This window comes from Camponotus floridanus, unplaced genomic scaffold (assembly GCF_003227725.1).
Source record: "Camponotus floridanus strain SB8 unplaced genomic scaffold, Cflo_v7.5 scaffold126, whole genome shotgun sequence".
Classification (NCBI taxonomy): domain Eukaryota; kingdom Metazoa; phylum Arthropoda; class Insecta; order Hymenoptera; family Formicidae; genus Camponotus; species Camponotus floridanus.
This window is the reverse complement of record NW_020229244.1, coordinates 487,000-509,984: the sequence shown is the minus strand read 5'-3', so window position 1 is coordinate 509,984 and position 22,985 is coordinate 487,000. Positions and strand designations below refer to the sequence as shown.

Below are 22,985 nucleotides of genomic sequence, written 5' to 3'. Positions count from 1 at the left end.
CATAAAAATATGACGGAGCGTATTTAAAATTATATAACACTGCAAAATATAAACGATATATTTTATCGTGTTTGTGTATCCCTTATTGTTTAAAAAATATAATGTACCTGAGAGAGTCCCGCTAGCGGTAGTTCGCTGGGGCGGCGAGTCCATATTCATGGATGTTTGCATGTGATTGCTGCGACGACCGAGGGTGCCCTGATGAACCTGCATCTCTAAACCGCCTTTCCCGAAATCCTGGATAGTTTGATCTATTAAATACGTGCTAGCTGCGGTCTTCCGTCCTTCGTCCTGTTGAACGACAATTGTTGACTTATGATCTGACAATGAGTCTGATTTCGATTATTCCAAAACGGACTAAATTTGTTCGTCTCAAATTTTTACTTTCGATAAAACCTCTTTACTACCATAAATATTATTTCTAATATATAATATAAAAGTTTAGAATTATCTTTTATATTACATATTATTTTTCTACGTATAATAAATTTTATTATATATAAATTAAACTTATAATGTATACATCTATATGTATTAAATTTAATTTATATTAATAAAATTTATATATATAGAAAAAATATATAATATATATATAGAAAAAATATATAATATATATAAATAAAAAATATAATTTATATATAATAAAATAAATTATATATATGTATTATTTTCTATATATAACTAATTTTAATGCAAGTGTACCTTAAATGTACGTCAATGTTTTATCTTTCATTTCTTACGTTTTACAAGTATTCTTATCTTATATCTAAGATCTTATTTTCGATGAAAGTATGGATAGTGGAGGAATAGTGGCTTATTAACATCTGGCTATCAATTGGTATTTAAAAAAATCTATTCAATTACAACTCTGAGTAATTAATTAAGTACTAAGAATATTAAAATATTAAGTACTAAGAATATTAAAATATTCACGAGACATATATGCGTTTCATCATGTCAGGGAAAAAAAGGCGCGAGAGATAAACATGAACAATATTGTTAACGTAGATTGCACTGTACTGTAAATCGAAACGACGCGTTGCAAATTAAAATCGTAAACCGCGTGATTCAAAGTCGATAATTGACGTGACATTTCCTCTGTATTGTTTGAACGTGTAGTTTCCGTGTTTTTCATTCCGAAAATCTTTATATTAATACATATTTTAACAAAAAGAACCATATGTATAATATTATAAAGTCAATAATTTTACTAATCTAACTAATAATATAATCAATTTATACTATACAATCGGCCCGTGTAATTAGCAACTTATTAATAATGATATAATCAATAATAAATTAATCACACAACCGTGTAATCTGTAATCATTTATAATTAACAACTCTTAATCGCTATAATTCCGATCGCCGTATTAAGCATAAATCTGTAATTAATATCAATAGAAATGTTATTGCAAAGTTTACACAAACTTGGTATCGATCCACGTTTTTTACTTTTTCGAATCGCCCTCGCTATTTTAATTTGCGACGCGTCAATTTTTGACCTGCAATTGCGCAATTTAACGATTTTCTTCGTATTTATTTTTCGCGCTTTTTTCTTCGCTTGACGAGAAGCACGTCTCTTTTTCTTTCTTGTGCACGCAAATATTTTAGTTATTCAAAGTTCGTATTTTTCCGAATTATCTTATAAGATGGAATATGTTCTTTTTTAAGCCAAAACTAGATATTTAATCGTAAATAATAATTCGTTCGATCAAATTAATATTTCAATCAATTATTAATAGTAGCAATTTGAAGTACGCCACGCTTGAATCAATGAACCTGCAAAAGTGCGATTGGACAAAGTGATGATCACAAGTAAGATCTCACATAATTTTTTTAAATTCGTCGCGAATGCGGTAAACATCAGGAGTGTCTCGTACAAAGCGATAAACGATTGTCGCGTTAATTAATGTCCGCGTAATTAGTGTTTCCGATCGATTATAATACACTTGAGTGGATACTCGAAGCGAAGTAACGATGTGGAAATGACGCAATGGCTGGTGAGCAAATTTATTCAGTCATCAATTGACTTAGCACATATATTATCTCGGGAAAAAGTCTGCCGTAAATCCGTATTTATTAAAGAAAAATGAAAATCCGTATTTATTAAAGAAAAATGAAAATATGTATTCTGTTGTTCGACATATTTTTGTTCAATCATAAGGATACGATAATAAGAAATTTGGAAATTTTATTCGGAAATTTTCGAACATTAAAAAATTTTGTTAATATTTTTAACTAGATAAATAGTAAAAAATAAAGAACGAGTCAAAATTAAATAATTAATATAATAATTTGTCAGTTGCAAATCGTCATGCAATATAAGATTATTTAATCCTGGAAAATTATATAATTATATTATATGATTAATAGATTTTGCAAATTTTAATGTTTTTTTAATTTGCAGATCGGCACATTCTGCTGAAATTCTGCTTCATCATTTACATTGTTCTACAACAGTATGCTGTATTATTTGGTGAGTTATATTAATTTTTTATTATATCAGATAGCGCTAATAATTAAAAAAATGAATAATTAAAAGGGTTATTTTTTCATAATTGAATTTTAACGCCAGCATTCGGTTATTTCATATCTTATTACCCCACTATTCTTACTTTCATTGTATACTAATAGATTTAATATTATTGCAAAAAAAAAGAAACTAATGTTTTAATGAGTAACTACTTTACGAAGCGTATTACGTAAAGAGTTTCTTAAAATCTCGTTAAATTAAAATGTTGCAAGTGTCAAGTTCAAGCGGCTTTTACGACAGCATTATTCCAACATTCTTTAAGAAATATCTGTTAGATTTACCTGAGATTTTATACTTAGCTGAATTAACTGTTTGCGCTCGGATGATATGAAATTATTATGACATATGTCACAAAGAATCAAAAGTTTACATGTAAAAAAATTATAAAGTTATAATTAAAAAATTATAAAGTTATAAATAAAAGTTATAAAATTACTAATGCAATAAAAATAAATTTACTTCAAATTGTTAAAATTAACTTCGCAATTTAAAAAACTTTCAACAAATTTCACTAAATATACCCAAAAATTTTCCTGCAGCTTCCAAAATATTTGAATTAAAATAAAATAATATCAAGCTTAATAATATGACGACATATTATTCCGAGTGCAAAAGCATAAAAAAATAAATTAAAATCAGCAGAAAGAAGAATAGTGTCGTTATAAATAAATTAATATAAATAAAACGCGATATATCACCTCTTGCATTAAGAGATAGATAGAATTATGAGGGAAGAAAAATTGCGGGAATCAAACGAAATGTAAGAAAAAAAGAAACGAAGCAAAATTAGCAAAACTAATAGGGAAATGGAACAGAAAAAGTGTTGCTAGAACTCAAACCTACCCTCCGGAATTATTTGTTACTAAGAACATACTGACTGATGGCACTGACCACGTAATCATTAGCGTCGAAGTTGACGTCGCTTTTCTCATCCGACATTGAACTTAATTCGCCGGTCATGGTGTCGCCATTGACGGTGGACGGTGCGTACATATCTGCGGTCTGCGACTTATTAATACCTGCGTAAAGATAACGAGCAGTGAATATGCGAATGGCAGATTAAAGCGCAAATAACAAGACTAGAATCGCACAAAAGATGAAGCTCTATTATTGAAAGAGAGATATAATTCAATATTTTTTGTTTTTAATAATTATATTTCGTTTAATATCAATTTTTTAAACATGTAATCATATAATCGATTAAAACCCCTTATAATAATTTGAATATTCATAGCATTAAATTTATAATAGCTCTGCTCACACCAAATCCATATTACACAATCAATGATTGATCAGCTTGATTTAAATATGGATGCAATTTTACGCAACCATTTGATGAGAAATTTTGAAGTTTCAAAATTTGAAACTGAAACAAAAGTCTACTATGCTCATCCTCTGATGTGATCGTAGTCGAACACTGGATTGGTTTGTAGCGTGTTTGTGCAATCGAGCTAAGTTAGAATGAATATCGCGCTAAATATCAATAAGTCGTTAAACTTACGAGCTTTATTTCGCTTTCGTACTATGTACCACAACATGATGAAGACATTAACGATAAAAATGATGACGGAAGTCGCTGCTAATGTATAGATATAATTCATTGGAAAGTCGCCCTTTTCCAAAAGGACGTCCGGCAGGTTTTCCTCTTTATTTGGTCCTAGGAAAATAAAGGAGAGAAAGAGCACGTGATAAATATATTTACCCGTACGCTGGGCCTTCTTTTTCGATTTTACTGTAGCAAAGACTATGGTCGCGGCAATGAGTAGGCAAGCAGAGGTGGAAACAGTGATGATAATGATGATGATGTAGGAGGAACTATTCTCGCTTGATGTCAACTCGGTTGGTGGCGCCTCGCCTGTAACCCAAGCCAATGCCCCATCACCGGTTTATGTTATTCATGCAATGAATGAATCTACATTGTTAGTCAACTTCGAAATCCTCGAAGTTGTGTAATACTGTAATACTGATAATATGGCGGTAATTTATACAAAACTAGCAATTAAGCAGTAGCAACTAGCAACTTGGTTACTTGTTCAACTTGTCTGTTGTCCTCTTCTCTCGAAAAGGGCAAACATCAGTAATTCACTGCTTGACTGTCTTCTGTAATCTTTAAACGAGCTTCAACTGCGCGAATAATTGACGATAATTTATGTATTTTAACCTTCAGAATTTTGTGCTGAGTTTTTCTAATTCATATAACGTAATTGGAGTCTCTTACAAAAATATTATCCAAGAAAAATTTCTAAGCTGATTGTTATGATCGTCGATATGTATGATTCATGCTAAAAATCACTATACCGCGTATGATAATCTATACCCAGTGTCTGCTGTAGATAATTTCAAAATTATCTAGATAAAGATAAAGATAAAAATCCGTAAATTTATCTTAGATGAAATAAAGATGATTTTGCTTTTACTTAATCTCTCTGAAAGAGGAGATAATTATTGCGATAATCTAGATAATTATCTAGATATTTTTGTTTATTTTAAAAGACTATAAATATTTGTAAAAAATGTGACGCAGATTATAAATGGGATATTAAAATCATAAACACATATTCTTTCTCTTTTCCTAAAGAATATTTAAATAATAACAAAAAGGTATATATATATATATATATATATATATATATATATATATATATAAATGATATGATAAATATTTATTTATTAATTTATATTTATAATATATTAATAATATATTAATAATATAATGATAATATATTTATAATATATTAATAATAATCAAAGGATCATTGAAAAAAGTGTAGTCGACCAAACTAGCCAGAAAATTTGTTAATAAACAATAAAATTTGTTTATTAACAAATTTTCTGGCTAGTTTGGTCGACTACACTTTTTTCAATGATCCTTTGATTATTTGACTAGCGACATTAAATTATTTTATAATTATTAATAATAATAATATGAAAAATATATTTTAGATATTTTAGATAGATTTTTAGAAGCTAGCCTGGAAAACTTTTTTGCATAATGAAAACGTCATCTTAGACAATCTTTAGATAAAATGACATATATTTTTCATCTAAGATAAAGATAAAGATACTTTGTATTTCTTCACCTGATTAAAGATAAAGATAATCCATTTCTTTATCTAGATGATTATCTAGATAATTTTATTTAGATACAAGCAAACAGTGTCTATATTAGATAACAAATGATAATTTTCGTAGATGCTACATTACATAATGTTTAATGCATTTTATTGCAACTAACCCATGATATACATAAATGCCATGCGAACGTTCATGAGACACACTAAACGATCAACCTAATTACTGAGTATGATTAATTATGTGGATGCGGGGCAATCGTGTTTAATTATGTCTCGATGATCTGCATAATGATTTAGCAAGCTGTTATTTTCCATTGTAGCATGAATAACGATGTACTATCTATTTAATGTAAATACTTGGCTTGTAAGGGAAAACTGCTAATAATTATTATTTCACAGTCGAAGCGATTTCTATCATTTTACTATATCCTTAACTACCTATTGCTACGTTTATATAACACAAATCTTGTAATTTACTATTACAATTATACTAAAAATTCCAACACTATATATTTACGATATCATTCCTATTGAATATACTATCTATATAATGCAATAATTAGGCTTTTCTACGCAAGACCTTTTCTCTTTGGATGGGAAAGCGATAAAGGGAAAACTACGATATTTGTCTATTACTTACGAAGTGTCTGGACTTTAAGGAGATCCGGCAAGAAGCCGCTGTCTCCCTTCTCGTTGACAGCCTTCACGCTAAACACATAAGAAGTTCCGAGCGACAGGCCGGTTATAGTGACTTTATATTCACCAGGCGAAACGTCCAGGTAGTGATAACGATCCTCATAATCCAACGCCTGTCGCCATCTTATCTGATGAGACGTCGGCAACCCGCCATCAAAACCGCGCCTCCAAATCAATGTTACTGAATCGTGCGTGACGTTATAGACCTCTAAGTCGCTCGGCTTGTCCGGCGGTGACGTGACATCTAAGTGTATTTCGTCCACGGACTGTCCCATTTTATTCTGAGCACGACACTCGTATTTTCCATAGTCCTGCGATCTCACGTGGTAGATGGTCAATGTTGTCTCCGAATAAAGCTCGGACAGCTGCGAGAAATATAAGAACGGATAAGAGATATATTTTTACTCATGACTGCTGCCAACCTACGGTTGGCAAAAGACGGAGGAAGTATGCGGTTCATCCGAGCTCGGATCGGTTTTTACCGCTTTTCTCGATAACAATAACATAATTCGGTATCATCTTTTGCACATCAATATTTTATTAACGAAGGATGGTTTAGAGAAGTTTATAATTACACAGGCCTGCGAAAAAGGAGGTCAAAATTTCTTTTTAAGATGCAATAGTGATTTTTGAGATGTAATTTTGTGCGCTGAATCCGAATCTAGCCGCCGAATTTGCGTAGCACGTCAGGTTTTTGAATTATTTGTAGTTGAATAGCCCAAAAATCGCTATTTTGGCCAATTTCATAAATTTATTGTGAGTAAACGAAATTTTTTGAAATATTTCTGTCAATGGCATCGTATAGTACTCACCTTCATCTTTCGAATCCACTTTCGATTACCGCGGCACGATTTTTTTTCGCTCAGATATACAAGTCATAAGACTGGTTATGCATACGGATCTAATAAGCAATTCTAAATCAACCGTGCCATCTCTTTATTTCGCTACGAATCAAAATTAGGATGAAAATATACATTTTTAAACCTTCTGTCATCTTTTGAAATTAAAAATGGCGCCAATATGGCGAATAGAATCACAATAAAAAGGCATAAAATTTAGAAAAATTTATCAAAATGTGTAACAACTGTATTAGATATTTCTTTACGATACTTTTTTGGACAACCAAACCTGACATATGTCAATCTTTTCAACTTTCAACATTATGGATCTACCATATTGATGTCTATATAAATTTTCTTTAACGTAAATTTTCTTACAACGTCATACTTATATATCTCAGCGAAGAAAACTCGTGCGGCGGTAATCGAAAGTGGATTTGAAAGACGAAAGTGAGTATTATACGATGCCATTGGCAGAAATATTTTAAAAGATTTGGTTTCCTCGCAATAAATTTATAAAATTGGCCAAAATAGCGATTTTTGAGCCATTCAATTACAAATTACTCAAAAACATGACGTGCTACGCAAATTCGGCGGCCAGATTCGAATTCAGCTCACAAAATTACGTCGGAAATCACTATTGCATCTTAAAAAAAGAAACCTCTCAGACCTGTGTTATCACTCTTTTTACACCTAAAAATGTAAATATTATTGAAAGAAAACGATCCAAATTGTCCAAATTATTCAGAAAAGTATATAAAATATTAGAGGTGTAGCTTTCAAGTATATAGGTTTTCTATTTACGATTCTCTCAGCTTTAATTAGATGTTATCCCTTCAGATTACAACGTTACAACTTTTGAATTTTCGACGGTAAATATCTCCTTAACTACGTACAACGTGAAAATTCCATCAAAGTGAGATTCGCGCGGAGTTAAACGAAGAATAAGATTTACAGTACGCAGTACAATACTGGTGCTTCGGTCAAACAACGCTCTAAAGAAGATATACTGGTAAAGGAAGTTGTTATTTAAGAGATAAGTACGTCTTATAAAGTGACTTACATCGCTGTGAGTGATACTGTATTTATTCTCAGTTGCGTTCGGCAATAAAGTTTTCCCATTGAAGATCCAAGTGAAACGCGGCAATGGAGATCCTCGCGCTTTGCAGAACAATTGGACGTTTATTCCTTTGTTCGCTGCTGCCTTTCGCGTCAGCGGGGTGTTTGTCATTTCCGGTTTAACTGCGCATAAAAAGTACTAGTAAATTTCTTTATTGCACTCTGCTTTTCGATATGTGAAACGTACTCGGGATATATTTCACGATGTGTCTACGCGCTTTATATGTCCGAAATAATTCCTTTTATTGTAAGAGTTTATAAGTTACAATTAAAAATGAAATTTCCGCGGTAATTATTGCATCTTTGTAACATCTATGTTATTAATCAATTAATTATTGATCAAGTGTAATTATTGCAAATTACAACACTATATATACTATGTATATTTATACTATAATATTATATATAATAGTAACACAATAACATTTAATTATTAATATCAATAATATTAATTATTTTTTGCTGACTTAATAATTATTTAATCTGCAAATATCGAGAGTAAATGAATTTATCAACTAATATTATTAATCCTCCGATATATAGTTCTCGATCTTTTTTTATTTCAAACTCATTTACGCATTAAATATATTGCTCGCTTTTATTTTCCTTTATTTTGAAAATACGATTATAATTTTTGTAACAATTAAACTGTGGTCATCATTGTTAGAAATGACAGGACAAATTAAATCCAAGCAATACACGGGGATGTTAAATTATCATGACTATCATTAAATTCTGGCGATTCTGATCAATTTTGTTGTTCGTTTAATCGTATCGCTTTATTTAAAACTCGGTAATATTATGGAATAATCGAAATATGCAATAAAAATCTTTCTCTACGTACAATTCGTAATAAATAGAATAGGATCCGATGTTACGTTGCCAATGAGATTGTTGACTTTGCATCGGAACTCGCCGACGTCTTCCTGACTGGGATACTCTATGTGAAGATACGACGTCCGATTAACAAAGGACGTCGAGTAACGTCCCGGTAGTTCGGGATTCGAGCCTACTTTTTGCCACGTGACGTACTCGTCGCCGATCGGGCTGCCATCGACTTCGCAAAACAGTTTCGCCTCGACACCCGGTGGATAAACTATCCCCGACGACGAGGTGCGTTTGATTTTCGCCGGATCTGCGGGATAACAAAGAGCGAGACGATAAATTGGGTGATTTGCATATTAGCGAGAGAGCAAATTTGTGTACAAATTATGTAAAACAGAAAAGTTATTTCGTATCTGAGATCATTAGGAGAGATTTCGTAGAAATGTTAAATCGAAATTAAAATTAAATAAAAATTAAATAAATCAATATAAATGAATTATTAAATAAAAAATTAAATAAATCAATTTAAATAAATAAAATAAAATAAATGAATAAGGAAATAAATAAAATTAAATAAACAAATTATAATTAAATAGAAAGAAAATAAAAACAATACAAATTTTTTTTCGACAAGCCTCATTAAAATTGATCGACAATTTTACGGAAAATTAAGCACACATTATATTTTTGATACTTTTTGTTTTCTAAAAGGATTAATGCGAATTGAATCATACAATTTTATCGCGCGATGAAAGAAAATGATCGTTTACACTTACACTGCACAGTGAGATTTAGCTGATAAAATGTAGTCCCTTCCTTGTTTAATGCTTCGCATATGTACGTGCCGGCGTCTTGACGATCCAATCTCGTGATATTTAACGTGGAACCGTGGGCGGTTATTCTCTTACCGATACTACTCACTGGCAGACCGTCCCTTGTCCACGTGTACTCTGTCGTGTTGGGATTGCCCCTTGCCGATACGGAAATGACAAAAGGCTCACCTTCCAGGCCGGTTAGTTCAGAAGGATCTAACGGCGAGAATATTGGCTTGTCTGGAAAAAATATAAGCACAATATACGTTAAAAATAATATCGCGATATGCAGGGTGTCCCAAAAGTCCCGGACTGGTCGAATATTTCATAAACTATGCACTTTAGAAAGAAATGTTTCAAACAAAAGTTGTATGGCTTGAAGGGGACCATCAGATAGTGGCAATGATTTGACATGGGAGAGTTATTTGAAAGTCACGTGAAGATTACCGTCAATTTCTTAAATGGAACTCCCTATTTTTTATTAAATATTCTGGTAGCTCACGTCGAGAGCTTTCCAAAACACTATAATTAAGTTAGTTTTCATTAAGTACTTTCCGAATTATGAGGCTTGAAATCATTTCTTAATTTTACATAAACCGTAAAATATCTTGTAAAATATTCATTTTTCGATTATCTTACCTTAATACTTTTATGTACAAAATAATGAGAGGAATCAATTGGTGTAAAGAAAAAACAGTTGTTTTTAAGAAAAAAATATGTAATTTGCAATTAACAATTACATTTTTTTTTTTAAAACAACTATGTGTTTTCTTTACACCAATTGATTCCTCTCATTATTTTGTACATAAAAGTATTAAGGTAAGATAATCGAAAAATGAATATTTTACTAGATATTTTATGATTTATGCAAAATTAAGAAATAATTTCAAACCTCATAACTCGAAAAGTACTCAATGAAGAAATACTTTATTATAGTGTTTGGGAAAGCTCTCGAGATAAACTACACAAATATGTAATAAAAAATAGGGAGTTCCATTTAAGAAATTGAAGGTGTCACCTTCAAATGACTCTCTCATGTCAAATCATTGCCACTATCTGATGGCACCCTTCAAGCCATCAACTTTTGTCTGAAACATTTCTTTCTAAAGTGCATAGTTTATGAAATATTCGACCGATCCGGGACTTTTGGGACACCCTGTATATTTAACATCATTTCTAAAAGCATACATAATCATGATATAATAGATATAAATGAGTTCGGGTTTTAAAAAGTCTGAAAAAAAATTATTAAATTTATATATATGTACATAAATAATTTCCACATGTTTAATATTTAATTTTAAATATTTTGTAGCACGTTACATTTATATTTTATTTTCCGCAGGTGAAAAAATGAAGTTAATTCCTTGCTCTTCAATAACTTCGTACATTTCTTTTCTAATTCATTCGCATTCCAATTTACAGTAATATGTACTATGTTATATCGCAACGCGAATGTATGTTATTATAATGGGGATATATTTCTGCGGCGAAAAATGCCGAGGAATTTACATGATCCGGAGAGAGATACCAGGCGATATATACTATCATACATTCGCGCGCTCCCGGAGATTTCCGGGTTGAATGCTCCCATCGAAAGCGATCGTACGTGCCTGATGATCTCTTCGCAGGCTCTATAGATCGTATGTCATTTGAGAGCGATCTGTATACTTGGATCTGCACTTACACAACACGTCCAGGGTCGTCGCGTCGTGGACGGACCTCCCTAATTCCGTGTTTTTCGCTTCGCATGTGTACACCTCGCCGTTCATGTCCTCGGTTAGTTCCAGCGCGAGCTCAACGGACGACAGGTAGCCGCCGTGTAATCCGGGCTTGGTGCTGTTCCTGGTCCCGGGTACCGGTATCCCGTTCTTCCACCACGACATCTCGGCAGCGGGATTGCTGCTGCTCGACTCGCAGATTATGCGTCCCTCCTGACCGGCGTGAAAGTCCTGGGGCTCGCGGTTAATCTTCACCCTCTCGGGCGGGACTAGAGGGAGGAGAAATGGATGCCGTTAACAAGTATCGCGAGATTTTTGCGAGATTTGTGGCGGAGAAAAAAAAGTACAACGTCTATCGATCATTTCTATCACTATAGCTTTTCTTATCGCTAAGAAAAATTTAATGTCGCTTCTTCTATTTAACCCTTTCTGCTTTATACTCTCTAAAAGTGAATCAGTGAAAATATCACTAATTTAAACAGTAAAATAAGATTTCACTGAGAATCAGTGAGTATTTTACTGATTTTCAGTGGAAACGCTTATTTTTTTGTTATTTTATCTTATATCTCACTGATTATGGTCAGTTAAAATAAAATTCACTGTAAAATCAGTAAATTTTACTGTAAAACCAGTAATCGCTAGTTCGTTCATTTACTGCTACGATCGCTATTTCTCTCGTATTTAATTTTAATTATAAGAATTATATAAAGTTTGCAAAGAGTGACATTTAAAACTAAAAGTATTAGTTCGATTTAATTTCTGATACAATCTCATAGAGAGGCTTTAGATATTAAATCGATCTTTATAAGTCGGACAAATAAATGTTTAGCGACTTAATAAAAATTATTCGTTCGTTATCTATTTAAAATAACAAGTTCAATATGCATGTAATATAAATAAAATAAAATTTTTAATATAATAAATATTTAGTAAATATAAATAAAATTTTTAATTTTATATGAAATAGATAGAGAGATGAATTATAGTTTAATATTACTGACAATAATGAAAGAAATATTACTGATATTGAGAAATATTACTGATTGAACTGAAACAGTCAAAATTATTAACTGATTCTTTCAATAAAATATCACTGATTTACAGTGTTGTACTTAGCTGCTGTAATCAGTGACTATTTACTGTTTTTTAGTGATAATACACTGATTCATTTTTAGAGAGTATATTTTTCTTTACATCCAACACTTTTGCAAATTCGTTTTCTAGGAATTTTTTGGTTACCAAGTCCGAATCTGATGGGAAAATTTTCGATCTCAAGAAATTTAAGATGATGGATATCCAATATGGCAGGAAATTATACAATAAATTTTAAAAATTGTAAATTTTTCCTTTAAATTCAGATTCTCTGAAGAAACTCTCAGAGAGAAAGTTTTAAAAAAATAGTTGTTAGTTTGGATTTAGTACAAAAAATATTGTATTTGTTAGTTTGGATTTAATACAAAAAATATTGTATTTTTTATATAGAATTAATACAAAAATAACACGACGGAAATTTCTGAAAAAATTCTGAAAAATACTTTAGAGTATACTAATAAAAAATTGCTCTTTTGATTTTCTTAATAGATTAGTGGAAAATACATTTCTCCGTGAAAAAGTATTAATTTTTTGACTTCGTTTTTATATATCTTATTTTTGCAATTAACAATTAATGACTTCATATTTTTTTACATTTATTGATATTCTAGCGACCTTGTAGAAATAAAAAATCCGGTGTTTGTTAAAAAAGTAGTTGAAAAAATAAAGATCTACGAAAAAAGAGTCGAGTCCTTGACGCAAAGGGATTAAACGAATTAATTTGAAAAAAAAATACGAAAAAAAATATACGGTAAAATTTTGATAATGAATATGAGTGAGGGTGAGTCATGTCTTACAATGGACTTTTAGCACGAGAACTTTCAGCAAGGGAATTTCGGTGGCGGAATTCGTCGCCTCGCATCGCACGTGAGCGTTGTTGTCGGACGCGTTGACAAGTATCGCCAACTCGCTGGAGACGGCATGATTTCGTTGTCTTACCGCACCAGGTACCTGTTATACATGATATGATATTAATACAATCCTACGCAATGGGAATAGATCTTAAAGTTTTCAGAGGCGTAAATTAATGTTGAGCCCTTTTCTCCAAAGCGCTTGCAAAAATTAAGAAGGTTCAAGAATAAGTAACGAGCAAAAATTCATGAGAAGTCTTTAAAATATAAAGCCGTAACTAAAATGGATAATTCTTATGAATCGTGAATTACTCTATTTTCTTGGCCCCGGAATTTTTACTCGAGAAAATTGCAAAGGGTCGACGTCGTTACTGTTAATAATTGTTAAATTTTAAAAAATGAAAGAGATGAGTTTTACACTTTGGGATTATCTGTACAAAATGCTACTGAAAATTTCAGGTCGGGGAAGCAAACTTCTCCGAGAAGTTTCATCTCTTCAGATGCATAAGATAGTTTTCAATAATATTTAATCGATAATGTTGAGATATTGTCAATTCTAAAAAGACTTAAAAAATGCATTCTGGATTTAAATAATTAATCACGGGGAGAGTTAATAATTACTATACACCTTTCTATCCTATCCGTAAATTAATTAAATATTTGTGGATAGAAAGAGGAGGGTGTGTTCTGCGTTTTTGAGCCTTTTATGCCTTTTGTGTGCAATTATTCGACTTGTGCCTGTATTCCTACGAACATATCGCTCGATTTTACGTACCTTGCGGTCGTTCTTGTACCATGTTAACGTGGCCAATGGATTACCCGCCATGGCGGTGCACATGAGCTTCAGCACCGTCCCGGCGACTATCGTTGTGCTCTCATCGTATCCGGTGACACTTAATTTCGCAGGTGGATCTACGAAATTTGACAAATTCGAGAAGTCAGAACCGGTAAAATATTTTTTTATCCCGCAAATATATACGAGCCTATTATTACATCAATCTTTCAGATCTTTCCCATCCCCGACTAACTTGATAAAGTACCTCTCTTCAGAATAAAAATGTACGAACGAATGGAAAAAAGATCTACGTAGTAAGTTTGTTTTAAATGATATATAAAAATGTAAAAAAAATCTGCTTAATATTCGAAAACTTCGAATAATGAAAAACTTGTAAAACCGAAATTTATAACGATTACTCGATTAAATCCAGTTTTACATCACTGAACACGAGTAGCATTCGTTATTAATCCCAGATTGACGGTATTATTGATTGGAGACCAACTAATTGTTTAGTATATTCAGATAGCGAGTAATTTTAATGCATGTAATTACAAGCTGAAAACGTAGTTGATTATACAAGGATTATTTATTTACGGTGGAAATTAATGTCGGTCGATTACGGTTGTATTATTGCGAGAGTGTATCAGGCGCGCAACATGACGCAATGTCGAATATGTTAAATGAATTCTAGCCGTTGGATTCGCGAATGAGAGAGAGATAAAGAGAGAGTGGGAACGTATTGCGTATGCAAGTTTTGCACGATCCGGGCGATGCGACCGATTAATTTGTCACCGCGCGTCACGAAAATGTCATCAGTAATGGACAGCATTATCATCATCGCAATTTCCCCAAACGCGTTACAAAAATTTCAAGGAATATTTGTGGTGATACTTTACAACGTGTTGTTTACATCTGCACGTTATAATATTCATTTCGCTCGTTATTTCTATCTCGGACGATCTTAAATGATTTTTCTCCAATATATTTTCGCATCAGAGGCGTATATCTATGATTGACCAGATGATAATAAAAATAAAGATTTTTATACAATAGCAATATTATATTTTCATATTTGTATTTTAATTGAATTGCATGTTTCCACGTTTACGCAAAAATATAAAGTTTCTTTTAGCCAAGCATTTTTTTAAGAAAAAAATTCATTCACGCGTTAATTAATTTTTCAAATGAAACTTCAGAGATATAAGTAACAAGTAAATTTCGCATTTTTCTGTCTTTTTTTATTTCAATTTTATTTTTATATAAAGATTCTATTTGATAATTCTATATAATAATTTTTATATAATAAGTCTATATAGTATATGTACAAGGTGTTTTTTAATAAGTGCAGAAAATTTTAGGAGATAATTCTTTATCAAAAATTCAGGGGAATGTTTCATATTCATTTAAAAAGTTCTAATAAGAAGTTATAAAAGTTCTAATAATAAGAAATTGAATAGAGGTTGCTAGTTTCATCCCCTTATAACAATACGAGAGGCTGAAAAAAAGATTAATAAATAATCTTTTTACTAGTAGAAAATATCCACCTAATTTCATTTCTTTAACTTGTTCTAAATTTGAGAAAAAAATAAAAACCTAATTTTTACCCGCATTTTTGGAGGAGTGTAGCTCCACAGGAAGGGATGTAGGAGTATATGTTTATGAAAAACCTCCCTTAATTTTCGACAAAGAACCATCTCCTAAAATTTGTCGCACTTATTAAGAAACACCTTGTGTAGTATTATTATATAGAAATTTTTTAATATAATTCTATATATTTTTTATATAATAATTTTATATAATAGCGATCTTCGCTGCCACGTGTCCGTTGAAAAATTTTTAATAATCGTCAAAATCTTCTCCCGGCAAAGTATCTTGCGGCAGTTTCGGGACACCCGGTACAATTCTTCGGTGCAAAACGGAAATTAGGTTTTCGCCGCGGGCGAGAGGTCTCGTTACGACTGCCCGATGTACCAGTCGTCGTATATTGTGCTACCGAGTGACCGATGAAACGCTCGCGATAAAGGGAAGCGGACATTTGCATATGCGTGCACGGTACGGGACAGTGGGGCGGGGCGGGGGGGAGAGAGGGGGGGTACTCACATATTACGTTGATGGTATGCGTGCCGACCACGTTCTCCGTGAGCTTGACGTTGGAAGCGTGGCAGATGACGACGATGCTGCGGCTCTTGTGATTAATGCTGAACGTCACGTTCGAGCTGGTGATCCAGCCACCGTTTGGCGCCAGTTCCGTCTTCGAGGCGTTGCTCTCGGAATTACGCCCGTCCACCGTCCACTTTATGTCCGCGGGCGGATTCGAGTTCTCTGTCGTGCAAGTAATGAGCACTTGGTCGCCCGCTTTCGCTTCCGTTGGTCCGGCGATGGTGACTCCGGCGGGCGCGACTGTGGATCGTGAAAAACGTGAAAAATCTCATCGGTATGACCCGAGATGACGGTTTATAAAAGTGGAAATAACAGATCGATAGGTAACAGTTCGTTGATCTGGAAGACGCATTGGATTCGAACGAATAACGATGCCTAGTATAGAACTAAAAATGTGATAAAAATGCATATATGCGCTAAAATATAGCGGTCAAAGAGATACTGCACTGTGAAAAAAATCTGCTGGTTGCATTAATTAGAATTAGAATTCTGGTAGATTCAACCAGTATGTCTGTTGGAAAATGGACGCACCAGAATTCTTGTAGGAATTACAAGATGAATCTGATTAATTTATTTTTATTAAATTTACCAAATTTTCTGGTTAATAATACTAAACTCGCCAGCACCAAGTTGTCTAAAATTTTTCCATCTAATCTCAAAAGTCTGTTTAATATTCTGAATTTCAACAAGATTATTGGATAAATTCGATCCAGATTATTGAATAAATTATTTTAAATTTAGATTGTTAAAAATTAAACTGATAAACAGTGCACTAAGAAAAAAATTTGGTTGCATTAATTAGAATTCTGGTAGATTCAGTATGTCTGTTGGAAAATGGACGCACCAGAATTCTTGTAGGAATTACAAAATGAATCTGATTAATTTCTTTCTGTTAAATTTACCAAATTTTCTGGTTAATAATACTAAACTTGCCAGCACTAAGTCGTCTAAACTTTTTTCCATCTAATCTCTTATATTCTGAATTATTTAATATTGTTTTCTTTAATATTGAATTCTTTAACATTTTTATATTCTGAAGTCTTTAATATTCTGAATTCCAACAAGATTATTGGATAAATTCAATCCAGATTATTAAATAAATTATTTTAAATTTAGTTTGTTCAAAATTAAACTGATAAACAATGCACTGAGAAAAAAATCTGGTTGCATTAATTAGAATTCTGGTATTAATTAGAATTCTTAGATTCAACCAGTATGTCTGTTGGAAAATGGACAAACCAGAATTCTTGTAGGAATTACCAGATGAATCTGATTAATTTCTTTCTGTTAAATTTACCAAATTTTCTGGTTAATAATACTAAACTCGCCAGCATCAAGTCGTCTAAAATTTTTTCCATCTAATCTCAAAAGTCTGTTTAATATTCTGAATTCCAACAAGATTATTGGATAAATTCGATCCAGATTATTGAAAAAATTATTTTAAATTTAGATTGTTAAAAATTAAACTGATAAACAGTGCACTAAGAAAAAAATTTGGTTGCATTAATTAGAATTCTGGTAGATTCAGTATGTCTGTTGGAAAATGAATGAAGCAGAATTTTTGTAAAAATTACAAGATGAATCTGATTAATTTCTTTCTGTTAAATTTACCAAATTTTCTGGTTAATAATACTAAACTCGCCAGCACCAAGTCGTCTAAAATTTTTTCCATCTAATCTCAAAAGTCTGTTTAATATTCTGAATTCCAACAAGATTATTGGATAAATTCGATCCAGATTATTGAATAAATTATTTTAAATTCAGTTTGTTAGAAATTAAACTGATAAACAGTGATGCAAGAAGAGGATGCAGCTCAAAACACACACAATCAGAGAGCTAGCGTCCTCTTTCTGGCACTACTGCTCGTAAGAGAAAAAAATATACTTTGGATTTAATGTTAATACTAGTTCTTTATATACGTTTTATGGCAAATATTGAATACGAGTTAAGTTAAGAGGCAAGCAAAAAAATTAATGTAACAAGAAATTTGTATAGATCCAACCAGAAAATACTAACCAAATCCTTATAATAAAATCTATTAAACGTTCTAGTTACAAAAAATCGAATATTTTATCATGATAACTAGAAATTCTTGTTTGATTTAACCAAAATGCTTTCAATCATATACGTCTTGTTGGTACAATCAAACGATTTTTCTCAGTGTGGAATAAATATCATATGAATTGTTAAATTTGTGCTTTAAGAATCTTGATATTTTGCCAAGCAAATATCCCAAGTTGAAAACCATTGAATAATTTTTGGAAAAATAATGTCCCTCGCTGTTGTAAATTTTTATTTTTTGACAACCTCTTGGCAGCACAAAAAAACTTAGCAGGAGGCTCTCTCTCTCACTCGCCTTTTCTCCTTTATCGATAACTGCAACAGTGTCGACAAGCGTAACCTTTTACCCCAAGTGTATGGCAAGTCAGCCGCTGGTATTTTGTAGCTTTATCCCATATATCACGCGGGCATAAAGTTAGTAAAATTTCAATTTAGGTAACGTGAACGCGGTCCCGGCGAAAATAGAGAAGCGGAATTATTTATGCGGCTGTTCCGTCAAGGCAAGAGATCGTCCATACGCCACATGCACCCTCAGTTGTATGCAATACTATGCCTTACGGTAAAGTAATGCTAAGTGCCACACAGACAGGCACCAGACGCGACATTAATATTCTAACATCTTAAATAAATTTCAAGTATCACTCGCGAGAAATGTGCATTGCCCGCAAAATCAGTTTGAAAAATTGAAATCCTCAAAATGTAAAACGAAATTCGTATCTTTTTCCTACTTTTCCTACTTCTATCTCCTTTTTTGATTATATTTACCACTGGTCCTTGAAAGCACTATCATTTAGTATGATAAGCTTAAAATATCGCATGCACTGGTAGATCAAATTTAAGTACATCGATCGAAATTAATATACACTGTGTCCCACTTAAAGTGATTAAGTCTTTAATCACTTTAAGTGGGACACAGTGTATATTCTCTTTTATCTTCAGTGTATCCCTCTTTTATCTTTTAAGTTAAAATAAAAATAAACTATAATAAATACATACTAAATTAAATGCTTCAAACTGAAGTCTATTGAAGTTTATATAAAATAAAAGTTAAATTGCTATTTCAAATACAACATAACGATGTATTGTACGATTTAATATATATATATACTTTAATATATATATATAATATATATATATATATATTATATTTACAAAGTTATATTTACAAATTTTATCGGCTTGAAATATCGCGAGCGACCTTTTCATTTTCAACTTTATGATATGATCAACTTCTGACTGTGAGTTAAAAATTAATATGTATCATTTGATCATAACACGAAAAATACAAATAGAGAAAACGTATAATCAATGTGATTATAGAACATTTAATAAATTCAAGGTTAACTTTTTATATGACACGTAGTATAAATATATCGCACATCATGTTAATTGCGACGCGATTTATTTTATCGTATTTTACAACAGCTGGCTATCAAACATAAGCTTTAATAAATAATAAAATATAAGTTTAAAAAATTGAGAAATATTCATAAAATATCATTGATTTAATATTGATATTTTAATTTTAATATAACGTCATCGAAAGTGAAAAGATAGACGTCACCTGTGACAGTCAAGCCAATAAACCTCGTAATATGTAAAATATTTATATTAAATTATACATCGTTGTATTCAAATAGCGTCACAATTTTTATCATATATATCGAAATATCTACATTAGTATAAAAAAATTATACATATCCCTCTGTTCGCTAACACAGATCGTTCTTGCAAGCAATTATGTTTACAATAGAAATCAATTTGAATCATTTAATTTAATATTTATTATGATCTATCTCTTTTATTTTAAAAAAATACAAGGGATATGGTCACTTTAAGTGGGACATCCTGTATACATAAAAAATAAATATATGCAAAAGAGCAATATACAGAGTGTTTCTTAATAAGTGCGACAAATTTTAGGAGATGATACTTTGTTGAAAATTAAGGGAGATTTTTCATATAAACATATACTCATACATCCCTCCCTCTGGAGTTACACTCCTCCAAAAATTAGGTTTTTATTTTTTTCTCAAATTTGGAACCAGTTAAAGAAATGAAATTAGGTGGATATTTTTTACTAATAAAAAGATTATTTAGTAATATTTTTTGCAGCTTCCCATATTATTAAAGGGGATGAAACTAGCAATTCCTATTCAATTTTTTACTAGAACTTTTTAATGAGGAAGGTGATCATCTAAACATATGCATTAAAAAGTTTGATTTATTTAGAAACTTTTTTATTTCTTTTACTTTTTTTCATAAAATCTGTAGTTTTCAAAAAAAAATGAAATACGTTATCGTACACAGCACGATGCTAAATAGCATAGATTTCGAATTACTAATCGAGAAGTTAAATTTTATTTAGAATTAATAATCGAGAAGTTAAATTTTCGAATAAAAATAAAATTAGAGTAAATGTTGGGAAAATTGGAACAAAAACAAAATTATAATAAGAACCTAAAAAATAAGAACCTAATTTTTACCCCCATTTTTTGGAGGAGTATAACTCCACAAGAGAAATGTAGTTAAGAATACAGTGTCCCAAAAGTCCCGGAGCGGTCGAATATTTCATAAACTATGCACTTTAGAAAGAAATGTTTCAGACAAAAGTTGTATGGTTTGAAGGGGGCCATCAAATAGTGGCAATAATTTGACCTTGGAGAGTCATTTGAAGGTGACGTAAAGATCACCTTCAATTTCGTAAATGGAACTCCCTATTTTTATTACATATTCGTGTAGCTTATCTCGAGAGCTTTCCAAAACACTATAATAAAGTATTTCTTCATTGACTTTTCGATTTATGAGGCTTGAAATCATTTCTTAATTTTAACTAATATACTAAAATATCTAAATAATAAACTAAAATATCTAGTAAAATATTCATTTTTCGATTATCTTACCTTAATACTTTTATGTAGAAAATAATGAGAGGAATCAATTGGTGTAAAGAAAACACATAGTTGTTTTAAAAAAAAATATGTAATTAATAAATAATGTAATAATAAAATATGTAATTAATAAAAAAATATTTTTTTCTTAAAAACAACTATGTTTTTTCTTTACACCAATTGATTCCTCTCATTATTTTGTACATAAAATTATTAAGATAATGGAAAAATGAATATTTTACAAGATATTTTACGGTTTATGTAAAATTAAGAAATGATTTCAAGCTTTATAACTCGAAAAGTACTCAATGAAGAAATACTTTATTATAGTGTTTTGGAAAGCTCTCGAGATAAGCTACACGAATATTTAATAAAAAATAGGGAGTTCTATTTAAGAAATTGACGGTGATCTTCACGTGACTTTCAAATGACTCTCCCATGTCAAATCATTGCCAGTATCTGATGGCCCCCTTCAAGCCATACAACTTTTATCTGAAATATTTCTTTCTAAAGTGCATAGTTTATGAAATATTCGACCGGTCCGGGACTTTTGGGACACTCTGTATATGTTTATATGAAAATACCCCCCTTAATTTTCGATAAAAAATCATCTCCTAAAATTTTTGCCACTTACTAAGAACCTTATATAGAGGAGGAAAATTTTTCTCAAAATGCAACGTTAATTACCGATCGTCGCAATAATCGATAATTGCACTTACATAGCACAGTGAGGTCGACCTGCGCCTTCATAGGCTGCACGCTCATGATGTTGGAGACCTCGCACCTGTAGCGCGCCTTGTCATCTTCCGCTCGGGCCACGAACGATAATACGTTCTCACTTACGCCGCCTCCTCTGCGATGAGCTGCCGACATCTTCTCATCGTTTCTGTACCAAACAATCTCAGCCTGCGGATTCCCACCGCGCGAACGACACGCGAGCTCCACGTTTTGGCCGCGTTGCACGGTTTCACCCTCGGTGTAGCCTTCTATGTATGGTGGACCGGGTGGATCTGCGAAGGATCAGGCAACATGCATCGTTATACGAAAGCTTTGCGCGTTAATGAAACTTATTTGAAAGCTTATCCGGATAATCATGACTGAAAGGCATTTCGAGCTCAAAGAATAGCAAGATGTGCATGCGAAATTTAAGAGAGGATCCCTCTTTACAAATATGTAAATCTGCCTCGTTGGTTTTCAAGAGATTACATTGCGTTATGTAATAAATTCAACATAACTTATTGCACGTTAATTTGGATAACACTTGTGTGAAAACAATGTTAAGTAGATTCGGGTTAAGTAGATTGCATCGTTTCTAATTGGGGCAAACCATATATATGTATACACTACTTTACCCTTTAGTTATCTTATTCTATTTTGTAGGTACATTTCTCAAGAGAAATCATTTTCATCTGCACACAAATGAGGCTTAATTACAGTCTCATATACAAATTAAATATCGTAAAATTAAGAAAAGAGGGAGAAGATATACTTTTTCTTGATCGCGTGGAAATTATATTCGAAAGCCCATTT

At 31.7% G+C, this 22,985-nt stretch overlaps 1 protein-coding gene across 2 annotated transcripts in view; it reads right to left on the bottom strand.

The window, feature by feature from the left end:
• Positions 1-22,985, bottom strand: part of LOC105252384 (nephrin) — a 391,907-nt gene that overhangs the window by 5,113 nt on the left and 363,809 nt on the right. The window contains exons 6-17 of one of the 2 annotated variants that reach the window (XM_025405911.1): positions 22,175-22,465; positions 16,444-16,743; positions 14,341-14,477; positions 13,512-13,665; positions 11,589-11,891; positions 9,866-10,141; positions 9,109-9,399; positions 8,209-8,387; positions 6,251-6,671; positions 4,239-4,391; positions 3,428-3,555; positions 108-291 (exon numbers count right to left, since the gene is read on the bottom strand). In XM_025405911.1, the coding sequence (XP_025261696.1) occupies positions 108-291; positions 3,428-3,555; positions 4,239-4,391; positions 6,251-6,671; positions 8,209-8,387; positions 9,109-9,399; positions 9,866-10,141; positions 11,589-11,891; positions 13,512-13,665; positions 14,341-14,477; positions 16,444-16,743; positions 22,175-22,465 (2,817 nt within the window). Of the gene's footprint in view, positions 1-107; positions 292-3,427; positions 3,556-4,037; positions 4,194-4,238; positions 4,392-6,250; positions 6,672-8,208; positions 8,388-9,108; positions 9,400-9,865; positions 10,142-11,588; positions 11,892-13,511; positions 13,666-14,340; positions 14,478-16,443; positions 16,744-22,174; positions 22,466-22,985 lie in introns of both variants that reach the window. The other variant, XM_025405910.1, reaches the window with a different exon arrangement.